At 39.0% G+C, this 12,483-nt stretch overlaps 1 protein-coding gene across 1 annotated transcript in view; it reads left to right on the forward strand.

Moving 5' to 3' along the window:
* Positions 1–12,483, forward strand: part of LOC146309673 (neurabin-2-like) — a 36,897-nt gene that overhangs the window by 13,938 nt on the left and 10,476 nt on the right. The window contains exons 6-7 of the mRNA XM_084744639.1: positions 11,293–11,425; positions 11,887–12,007. Of these exons, the coding sequence (XP_084600765.1) occupies positions 11,293–11,425; positions 11,887–12,007 (254 nt within the window). The remainder of the gene's footprint in view (positions 1–11,292; positions 11,426–11,886; positions 12,008–12,483) is intronic.

The following is a 12,483-nucleotide window of genomic DNA, read 5'->3' on the forward strand; positions in this document are numbered from 1 at the left end:
GTAGAGTTGTGGCCTGAGGCAGCGTTGTTTACTAAGGTAACTGCTACAGTTAGCTGCCTAGCGAATTACATTAAACCACTGCTGATATGCAACCACATGTCTCAAATTTAGAATTTTTTTATTTAAAGGAGAAATCTGTAATATCTTTATGGTAATAAATCATAAAATGACCGTTATATGTCATCAGAGATTAGGGCTAAATTGAAATATGTGCTTCTTGGACAACAACACTACAGCCACCATGTTGTTGGCCCATTTCAAGTCAATCAGAGTTCAAATTAATGCTGAATGTTTGCATAATGAGTTAGTGTCCGTTTATGTGTCGTAACAAATCATTAATAATCTTTTAGAAGGAGTAAATGCTTATAACAGTTAAACTGAGCAACACGTTAATGAAGTCTGGAAGGTAATCGGGGCAGACCGTCACTGAACTCCGCTGAACTGTGTGCTTATCTTTACATCGACAGATAATTGACAGTTATAAACAGCTGATCAACTTACAGTGGAGGATTCATAGTCGCTTATTATTGTCAGATTACAATGTCGGGGTCATCTTGTGCTCCTGCGATGTTCCTGCAGCCTGTTTGAGCTTCCTCGAGTCTAGAGAGGAGGAGTAGGTGGGAGAAACAACTTGCTTCAACCATAAAATGTATATTTAATAGAATTGCAACCTATTTAATGTACAGTCTATGGTTCCAATTCGCTATTTGGGGCATAACAATTCTGTCTAATGTTTTCTAATCACTGTTGTACAGCATATGAAATCATATATTCTTCTACATACATAGTCAGACATGAACACCTATAACATGATTATTGTAGGCTGTATGAAACCTCTATAACATGCTTAATTTCAGACTGACAATATATTTATTAGAGGTAAAGTGTAATACTTAGTTGCTACATATTTCAGTCATAATCATTCAGATGTTTGCTGCCCTTCCTTCAGCCATCACTCTCAGCTCTTTATCTGTCTCATCTCTTTAGAGGATACTGTTACTGTGAACAGTCTGCAACAGCTAATGAGATTCATTTGAAAGCTTATCTAACCGCAGTCATATCTTTGGAAATTATCGAGAAAAAGAAAACAACTCTCGTTCTCGTAAAAATCAAGCTTAGAGGTATGTTTGTCTTCAGCTCTCGTCCTTGCATTTTCAAATGCTTTCTACGAGGCTACAGGCCAAACTTCGAAAACAAGCCGTACTTTGAATTAAATTGAATTCTTATTAGACTTTATTAGAGGGTAATTAGGGACACATTACAACAGAACTGTTAACTGAAGCAAAATCACATATCTGCTACTTGAGACACATCTCCTTTGGCTGGTTGCATACGATCGGCAGAGTTGCCAAGACTGATGCCTACTTCTTTGATCAAATCACATTATCTGCCTACAGTATTACAAGAAGTCTGTGTAGTCACCCATAGACAAAATATCCTGCTACCCCTGTAATTTTGCAGTTACTTGGTAATTCAGGGTTAGGGTTGGGAGATGTAAACCAAAACAGGACGATGTTCTGTTGTTATGTGTCTAAGAAAGTCTAATGTTGGTGGTCTGGTAGCTCAGTTGGTAGAGCGTTGACCCCATGTACTGAGGCTGGGAGTTCTCTGCAGTGGCCGTAGGTTCGAATCCCGCCTGCAGCCCTTTGCTGCGTGTCATTTCCCCCACTCTCTCTCCCCCTTTCCTGTCTTATCTTCAGCGGTCCTATAAATAAGGACATAAAAGCCCCCCAAAAAATATGTGCTAAAAAAGAAAGTCTAATGTTTTACATTTTACTTGTTTATGTTTAGGTGTATGTTATTTAAGTAGGTTATGACTAATGTCTAATAAAGAACATGTTACTTTTAGTTTTTGTCCAATTTGATAAAAGTACAAGTGCAATGTGATATGTGACTCATTTCAGGTCCAGGATCAAGTCTTAGTCTAGGGCTTAAGTGCGTGAGTGTGAGTCTAATGCCGCTTTTCCATACACATGTGCCAGCATGGCTTGATTAGGTTTGACTTGGCACATCAGCCCAACACGTCATGGATTTTCATTTCCATTACAACAGGGCCACCTGCTTGAAGGTGTGTCTTTTAACTGAGGACGAAAACGGTCAATAAACACATTATTTCCAATAAAGTCTTCAGAATAAAGCCCCCCATCATTTTGTTTGTTAGCAGCTTTTATTATGAAGCAGCAAAATCAGGGAATGTTGGGTTTTCATTGGCAGGAATTTGACACAACTCCTATATGGCTCAAATTGAATATGAAACATTAAAGAGGCAGATGCATGAGTACAAACAGAGATGCAGGAGAGAAACTAAACTTTAAACCACAGAGATTAGCATCTAAAGAACGACAGCTGAGCAATTACCGTCACAGACACTTTTAGAAACCTCTTTCTCTATGCTCTCTCCCGTGAGTTCAGTCTTGCAGTTATCGCTTATTTGAGGCAGGAAAAAGGGGGGGCAGTCAAGGGTTGGCCACATTTGGCAAGATGTCACCGCAGTCTGCTTGTAGGCGGGTCGGATTTGCTTTGCACCCACTCCAGAGAGAGTCCGTCTCAGGCGCAACTCGGCACAGCTCGATGCGTTAAAAGAGATAATGGAAATGCAAATCATCACAACATGGTTTGACTCAGTGCAGCCAAAAGTGAGACAGCATGGGCTAAAAGTTTCAGTTTACACAAACAACTTTAGCATAGAAAAAGTAATATTAATATAGTTAAGAGAACAGAAGCCCCTCATTCTGTGACATCATACAACTTACTAAAGTTGAGGTGAAATGAAAAATGCTCTTTTTTGATATATGCAAAAAGTCAATTTCTTTGTGTTCTTATATCAAAATCCAATCATGTTTTTCCCTCTAAAACAAAATATTATGTGTGCCTTTGTTGGCTTGAACCAACCAATTTCAAACAACATCCAGACATTAATCAGTCTTTAACTTTTAGCAGCACAGAGCTAAGATTCATTAATTAACTAGCTAGCAACACAGCATGTGACGTTCTCCATATTTGTAATGACACTCCCTCTTTTCAATGTTCAAATCAAACTCCTCCCAAAGTTACGTCTCGTCTGCCTATCCTGTTTCACTTGGAAATACGTCATGATATGGAGGGTAGGTACTCTCGCAGTGCCGTTCCATCTGGACTTTAATGAATGAAGTCAGAAAAACAGTTAGTGTAACCGAACAACTGGGGCAACTGACTCAGCTCCTTCAGGTCCACAGAGGAAGTGAACACTGATGATGATTACGGTACATCATAGCCTCTTGAACGATACCTTGGCAGAACTTCTCACAATTACAGGTTTAATGAGAGCACCAACAGCAATAAGAATGCAAGTAATCATAATCATAATAGAGTACATGTTATTTATTTATTTGGTTCAGAGGGGCACTTCAGACAAAGAGGGCAAAGGGGTAGCAGCTTGAACCACTGCTATACTCAGCACGTTCCTGAGTGTGGGCATCAGCATCCTGTCTGCTTCCACCAGACACGCCACTTCCTACTTGCAACCTTGTCAGTAGGGCAGGGACATAAACAGACCTGTATCACAGTGGCCACAAGTACTGATTCTGTCATTTTTTTTTAAACACTATTTGACACCAGTTAGATGGCACCAATAAGACCTGGAATATCCTGTTAATTTTTTGAGGGCTCAAAGGCCAAATGCCAAGGCAGCAAGGCCATCGAATAAAACAATGTTTTTAAGTTAGTGGAAATAATGGAATGGATTTAATTTGTGCAGGGAAACTGAAAGTCGGCCATACTTCTGTCTATATAATGATGTTAGAATCTCAAAATAATGAGTGATGATGTGAAACTTTGAAGCTGTTAGTCACTGTCAACAGAGACTCAAGTCTGTAGTGTAAACCACAGAACTGTGGAGTCACATTAGGCTTCGTGGTCAAAAAAAGTTTATATCATGTTGGCACCTCTGTCCATATTTGAACGCTCCCTTTCTCACGTTTATCTTGAGCCCTTTGTCTCTGACTCACCACTTTTATGTGCGCAGCATTTTACTCAGTGTTGGCCAACCAGAATTCTCAACAAAAGACACGGGTGTCTAAAACCGCATTGGACCCAAAAGTTACAAAAGATCTCCTGCACAGTCTAATTTAGCATGTAATATTTACTTGCAACATCTCAGTACTAGACCTTCATTGGTCTGAGTTCTTTTGCAACTTTTTTTGGTCTACTTGACCCTCTCCTATGCACCTGTCCATGTACAAAACGTCCCTTTGTTCTCAGTCAAAAAATGTTTATTGATAAGAAAATGGCTGGTGCTGTTACTCTGAATCATCATCACGTTACTGACAATTCATGTTTTAATAGTACATGTGATACACGCTCATAGCATCCATAAAGGATCCATTATGACAGCATGTGGTGGGAATGAAGCCCTACTAAAGAAAGTGACATTATGACTGTCCTGTTTAGTTGGGATGTGACCCAGTAGCTCTCCTCACATGTTCAAAGAGGTGTTCTGCTGTTGGGAACAAATAACAGCCAAGAGACTCACTGCCCAGACATGTTGGGTGTTATTCAATTTCAAAACTGGTTTGTAATTGTTGTTCTGACATCATGAGTTACTTCACCAAGCAAAAGTCAGCCAGGAGCGTTCAAACCTCCTCTGGTACTTCTAAGTCCCAAACCACCTGCCTCTGCAGCGAGTCATTTTGTAAAAAATTTTCCTCCTCATTTGATCTTCTAACAGAAATCTCATGTGATTACAACACTCTTGAGAATCCCATTTCAAATTTCTGGATGTGCTTTAGCACCAGCACATGAACATGGTATCATGGTAGAAGGTAATAAATGATTAATCACAGTCTGCTGAAGTATCCAGGTTGTCCTCTCACTTTTTCTGACATATACTGGATTTGTCTGTGCTGAGTGGTATACAAGGCCACCTCTGTAAGCCTGTAAAAAGCTGTTGGAATGTGGCGGGGTGTGTTTGTTTTCCTTGAAAATGCACGTGTGCCGTGTTCACACACACAACACACACACACGCACACGCACACAAAGGTAGGGGAAGCTGATTGATAAGAATCACAAAGTGGAGCTTTGTTTGGAAGAAAAGACACTGGTCTATTTATGTGACTGAAAGCCAAGTAAAAAGTCAAGTTTAGGGATGCACCTGATCCAGACAACATGAATTTAACAAAACAGTTGCCAAATTTTCTGTTGATTCACTAAATCTTTAACTGTTTTTGCTGGTTTTAGCTGTACACAGTACTAAATGTTAGCATGGCGTGCATAGCAAAGTAGCAGTATTTTGATATTATGAGAAAAAGGCTTATTAGCTTTCTTGCCTAGCCTAAAGACTGGAAACAGCTAGCCTGGCTCTGTCAAAATCAACCAACATAATCCGCACCTCTAAGACTCACTTAAGCTGCGTTCCCACTGCAGGAACTTTCCCAAGGGACTAGGAACCTTTGAAGGAGCTCAGGGTCTAGACTTGGGTCTAAATTAAGTTGGAAGGACATTGTTTATGCCCCAAAAGGGTACGTGTTCAGGGGGTAGTATTGCAAACCTCAATGAAGCAATAGGGCTTGCAATGCTAACCATTCCTGATTAGTCAAGGACTCACAGCATTTTATTTATACAGTGTTTTTAAAACCTACAGGCTACATCAGGCTAATTTGCCTAATCTATACAGATCATTGGTGAAAACACAGACGGGCCTTTTAGTTCTTTGAAAAATAGTTCTTGAGATTCAGAGTTCTGGGTAACTTGGGTGGAAACACATCATGCCTCCTTTGTTAAATCTGTAAAAAAAAAAAAAAAAAGTATGCAAAGGACAGTTTGGTGCATAAAAGCCAGTCAAATTGCAGATGATCTTTTAGTAGGCAGCTTTTGCTACCTTTATACAGAGCCAGACTACATACTCTTACCTTAGAGATGTAAAAGTGGTATCAGTTTTCTTGTAATGCTTTTGTCAGGACACTGAATAACAAGATTTCTTAAAATGTCAAACTATTATTTTATGTGTTATTATTCATTATATAGGTCTGTGCAATTCAGAACTGCAGTGGCGGACCACATCTTGTAGCGTCCTTGTCCAATCTTTATCCAGTTACCTGCTTGACATCCAGCTGACTAGAATGACTCAGACTAATTCACTACTCAGTCAGCGTGGATTAGCTGCAAGTGAGCTCAGAGGGTTTGCTTGCGTCTGTTTTGGCTTCACAGTGGTTATTTCATGTAGCTTTGTTCTCTTTTAGCGAGGGTAATGAGCCTGTTAATGGTAATGCCGTGTGGATTATAATCTGTCAGTTTAGATTTCAATTATAGGACCTCATGTGATACTAGATGTTAAAATCTGTTCTGTTTGTAGAGGAGTTGCAGCGAGTCTGTGCCCAGTCGTGCTGATATGATGTCCTGGATGTTGTTTCTGAATTTAATATTTCATTGGTTGTGATTTAAAGTGGCCTTCAGTCAAGATATGACCCGCTGCACCAGCTAAGAACCACATGCGCAGACAGAGAGCAGAGCCTTGTGTTAAAGGTTCAGCCTACCTCCTGCGGGACTTCTCTGCGGCTTGGCTTTCATCCAGTGTAGTAGCAGGTGGCTCGCGATTGGTCAGATTATGGAAAGGCTGTCGTTCAAGAAGCAGCGTTTGGGTACAGAGCATCCCAGCAGAGCCACTCTGCTGAGCGAAAATGCATTTTTGTTGCAGTAAAAGGTTAAAGGAAGCAAATACCACAGACACTCTAAAAAATAATAACTAAATGTATCAAGACACATTATTAATATGTACGCAATATCTTGGATTTTTATGTTATAGATAATATATTGAGATAACATGCTGATATCATTGATAGGAGGGCAAAATCTGAATAAGTGAAGACTACAGATGGACCTTCTTGATCACATGAGGAGCCCTGATAAAAATTTAAAGGGACAGTTCACTCCAAAATAAAAAAAAAACATTTTTTTTCCTCTGGCCTGTAGTGCTGTTTATACATCTAGATGGGTTTGGTGTGAGTTGTTGGAGTTATTTGTCATAGAAATGTCTGTCCTGTCTCAAATATAATGTGACCAAATGGGATATTAAAATATGATACATTTGAAAAACTCAGCGGTAGAAATCATGGCTTCAGCTCATGTTATTCAGGATAATCCACAGACCTTGTTGTGAGTGGTTTCATGGAGGAACTGCTTTCTTTCAATCAAATCTACAAGATCTACAAGATTAGGCCATGGGAACAGTGGCAGAACATCCTCTATGGCTCTGCATCATCTTTGTCAAGTCTGAGAGGATAACCTCGATCATGTCATAGTGATGTCATCAGGGCTGTCTCAGATTGGGCTCGGGGGCTACAGGTTTATCACAAAAAGCCTGTGTGGCATTTGCCGGCAGGAGGGTTTAATGAAAGAAGTTATTGAATTCCATTATGGAATTTGTAGGATGTTGTATTTTTCTTGCTAGTCCTAAACTAGGTATTAAAAGTCAGTATGTTTCTGCCTCTGCTGATACAAGTTTGAGGGTTTTTTTGTTTGTTTGTTTTTTAATAGGTCTCTGTAAGTCTCTCAACTGCAGGCAAAGTGGCCCAAATCAGATTTTTTGCTCAAACCTCACTTCAACCATAGACTGTATATTTCTATGGCTCCAGCTCACTGTGTGGACTATACTAGTCATTTTGGATGTGCAGTTGTTACATACTGCTCCTTTAAATACTGACCAGCTGACCAGTTTTCTTTTTCTGCACTTATTTTCTTACACAATGCTGTTGTTGTGTCACATGTCGATGGTGCAACTTAGCAACATGCCTGTTAAATAATTTGCTGGTTGCGTGTCACTCATGACATATTGCATTATCAAAGGACATGATCGCCCAGGGTGTATTGGGTACGTTCTTTCACGGTAGTTTGCATTTAAGTGGAATTTTGCTTTTTTATGGCGAATGATGAAGTGTCCATTTCCAATACTCATGTCTATCATTTATCACACAGGCCTATTAAAGAATACATTTTGTCTCTTTCATGTTTGCTGTCTTTTGTTGGTTAATTTTTGGTCATTTCCATTGTTGGTGCTATCCCTGTTGTTGTCCCTTGACAAAGACATGTACATTAATAAGATGTAACAAGCCGTACTTTGTATCAAAGAAGATGAAAACTAGAATTAATGTGTTCTTTATGTAAAAAGTAAAAGACCCTTGTTAGACTTTATTGGAGGATAATTAGAGACACATTACAACAGAACTGTACTATAAACTAAAGTGTTTTTTTGGGAAATAAAGTATTTCAGTTCTGTTTTAATGTGTCCCTAATTGCCTAAGAATAAAGTCTAATAAGGGTCTAATAAAGCATCAGTTTTTTCCTAATAAAGAACACATTATTTCTAGTTTTGTTCTAATTTGATAGAACTTGCGTCTTATAATTGTAATGTTGGGTGTATGGTGTCTAATTAGGCTAAAGTTATGTTTGTTTATGGTCTAATAAGGAACAAATTTTTTGTGTAATTTTCTTTTTTGTTTGTTTTTTGTCTAATTTGATACAAAGTAAGGCTTGTACCGTAAAAAAAAGTTGTGCTTACATTAATACTGCACAGTTTTATTGTTTGTTGTGATTACTAGGTGTGTTGCACGTTAGGTTTTGTTGTTGTTGGCTGTAGTTTCTTTTTGTGTTGTTGCGTTGGTATTTCTGTGGAAAAGTAGGGACTGGGTATTCATGATGTGTACAGAAAACACTCTGAAGCTTCATGCGCACACACATACAGCTTTAAAGTTTCTTAACAGGAAGGAAATGTGACTACGGGAAACAGTTTAACAATCATGCTCTCTGACCCTGTTTGTGTCGGCGTGTGTGTGTGTGTGTGTGTGTGTGTGTGTGTGTGTGTGTGTGTGCGCGCGCACCTCGATCTTCTACATTCAGGCGAATGTAAATAATACTGTAACGAGCTCCTCCTACACATTAAGGCCTTTTTGCTCCATCTCTCTCTCTCTGTACGTTGTCTCACGCACACAAATTAGCATATCTGCTAGACAGGCACAGAGAGAGAGAGAGCAGGTCAGTGCCAGTGCCAAACTCACGCTGGGCACAAGCCTGTGGTTGTCATGGAAACGGGGCCACGTGATCGTGGAGATGGTCACTGGGGAGACAGATGCTGTTGACCTTTTAGAGGAGGGGGAGGGGCGTGATAGAGAGTGGAAGAGAGGATGGGAAAATATATGGAGAGTGGGGAAAGTGAGAGCATAGTCACACACAATTTTTTTTAAATGAATGAAAGGGAGAGAAAAATGCAGATTTTTATAAAATGATATCTATGCGCGTTCCATGCAGTCTTCTACATCAGCTTTAAAGGGAAGGTCCATTATTTTGTGGGGTTTTTTTTAGGTTTTCTTGTAGTCCTGTAGCTTCCCAGTACTCCTTGTTTATTCAAATCTGAACATTTAAATTAGTATACATGTTTTAGTGTAATAATGTTGTTTTCCCAAGCCCCTCTAAAAACCCTTTCCTACATGATCTGACCTAGGTTTCCGTATGATGATGTTGCTACATATAAACCCTCTAGGTGAAGGAGGAGATAGCATCAGCACTGTAACCTACGTCACTGCGTCTTGCTAGCAGCTGAGTGTGTATATATATATGTATAATACATAATGTCAGCACTGGTGGAGGATTTAAAAGTCCAATTCTACTTTCTGAAAGGTGTAGTGGCTAGAATCAGATGGAGCTAAAGACTTTTAGTCTCTGAATGTTCCTGTGGTCCAGTCGAGACATGTTGTGGCCACATTGGCAGTGCTGGTGCCGGAGTGCTTACAGAGCTGCCTAATTACAGGTCACTCTTTGGCTTACAAGGACACATATGCTAATGATGTTCAGTGAAGAACTACATCAGTGTGTGTAACCGCGGCATTGTTACAAGGACATCAGATAAAGCAGCATAAATTATACATGCTGAGAATGGTTCCTGTATGAAAGGCCTTACTTATTATTTTTTTAGGAAGGCCAGATTTGAAAAAACAGTAAAGTCTCTAAAGTTAGGAAATTAAATATGTTAAAAAAATTCATGTTTTTATATATTTTTCCCACTTTATTAGTTCTTGCTATTAGAAAAGAAACATTATGTTGAAAAGTTAGGTAAAAAACAATGCATTTCTAGTTCTAGATTATAAATAGCTTGTTCTTTTAATAAACACAATGTTGCATTTAGTGTAGGCATTTTTTAAATAAAATTAATATTTGTACTTAACAACAGATATAAACAATGAATGGGCTAATTAGCCCCCATCTTGTTTGAAGAAACTTATTTATTTCTACTTTTTCATGTTTAATTGAGGAAAGGGCCAAATAGAAGTCATTAAAGGGTCATTTTCATTCTAAAAATAATGTACAACTGGCATATAATTTGACCTTATGTCACTACTCATGTACTCCATATGTCCCTTAAACATTTAACCCCATAGCTGCAGAATAGAAAGAAGTAAAATCTTAAATCATCACCCAACTCATCTGTTTTCTTCAACTCTATAGAGTGTTTTAGCATCTTTCAGCATATTGTTTTGGTTGTCATTATTTTCAAGGACCACAACTTTACTGTTCTGTCAGTGTTCACATCACAACTTTAATATTCTGCAGCTAAAGAGATGGGTGTTTTTCTCTAGAGTTGGTGGAGATAAAACCAGGGCTAAACACAGAGTGAATTTTGGAAACATTTGCCAACATCGCCATATTACAGATTGTTCTGCTGCCCCCAAGTAGTAAAAAAATCAATTTCAAACCAATAATTTTTTGAAAATAATAATAAATATAAATTGTTGTGAATGGTACACAAAAGCTGTTGCATTTATAGTATGTATACGCACATATATCCATACACACAGATGTGAGATGTGCATATACTCAGTGACCAGTTTATTAGGAACAACTACCAATAATATATCTAATATAAAAGCCCTGTAATAAATCCTTAATCCCATAGTTTCATGAAGGCTCTAAAGTTTATTTATTATTTTTTTTTGTCATGAATGTGGAAATTACCTATACAGACCAAAACTGATTTTTGTTTTTCAGCTGTAAACATTTATTTGTGCTATAAAGTCAGGCATTTTAATATGGGATCTGTGGGGATTGATTTGCTCTTGCAGCCAGCCTCAACTGGCCACTTTAAGAGCTGCATTTTTTGGTACTTCCATGTACCACTATTGGGACCTTAAATTCAAAGTTTATGCATTATTCAGAATTGCAGAGTTAGAGTTTTTCAGTTGAGGACCTTACGAAAGACTAACAGAGAGCCTCCCCCTCCTGTGACGTGGCTCTAAATTTACTGACATCTGACCTTTGCCTTGTGTGTAGGTCTTCACCACGTACTCTAACGAAGACTACGATCGCCGCAACGATGACGTTGACCCCATGGCAGCCTCAGCTGAGTACGAGCTGGAGAAAAGAGTCGAGAAGCTGGACCTGTTCCCTGTGGAACTGGAGAAAGGTACACACAGACACACACACACGGACGTACAGACGTCTCTACAGTCATTGAGAGTCACTCAGTCAAGCCTCTTATGCAACTACACACACTCACACACGCACACATGATAACTGTCAGGGCGCTGGTAGTGGAAATACACTGTCTGTCTGCTAGCATCTCCATTATCCCTTTATGGGATTAAACTTAGCGCGGATTAGCCCAATTAGCAGCTAGTAATTCTGGAGGTAATGGATTGGAACCAGCAACCATCCGTGACGGCTGCTCTCAGCACAACATAAAAGCTATAATACATATAAGATAATCAATGAATGGTTGTACTTAAAATGATGCATACAGGTAATAATAGCAAAAGGAATATATGGGTATGTGTGTAATTAATGACATCATATCTGTGAAGATGCAATTCAGCAAGATACAGCCCACTATTTTGATATTTACATTACTGTGTGTGTGTCTCTCAGACAGTGATGGTCTGGGTATCAGTATCATCGGGATGGGTGCAGGAGCCGATATGGGTCTGGAGAAACTGGGGATCTTTGTTAAGACGGTCACCGAGGGCGGAGCTGCGCAGAGAGACGGCAGGTACCCTTTTCCACCTGTCCTCTATGCGTCTGTCTTTATCTGTGTGTCTCACACATAATTGACCCTTTTAAGTCCCATCCCTTTTGGAACCATCAAATTTCTTTTTTCCTGTTTTTTGTGTGTAGTTATGTGTGCTATGTTTGTCTATTCTGAAGATTAAAAGGTTAAAAGATGTTGCTGGGGGACCTGTAATTGTGCGCATGTATATAGTTACATCCTAAATTAGCTGATTGACCCTCAAAAAACCCTCAAGCTATCTAGGTAGCTAATATGCATCAATCATTAGCTACACAGTTAGCTAGTGTTTTGCTCTGTAGAAAAACTCTAGTTAACCAGCCAGATAATTTACATCAATCATTAGCTGCTGTGGTTAGTTATATCCGATAGAGTGCCTAAGTCTTGTGCTTTGCATTGTACCCAATGGGACCTAAATTCATTAAAAAAAATATATGAAAAACAGTCTATGACGAGAGGTA

This window comes from Lutjanus erythropterus, chromosome 19 (assembly GCF_056507025.1).
Source record: "Lutjanus erythropterus isolate fLutEry1 chromosome 19, fLutEry1.hap2, whole genome shotgun sequence".
In the NCBI taxonomy this organism is placed as follows: Eukaryota; Metazoa; Chordata; class Actinopteri; order Lutjaniformes; family Lutjanidae; genus Lutjanus; species Lutjanus erythropterus.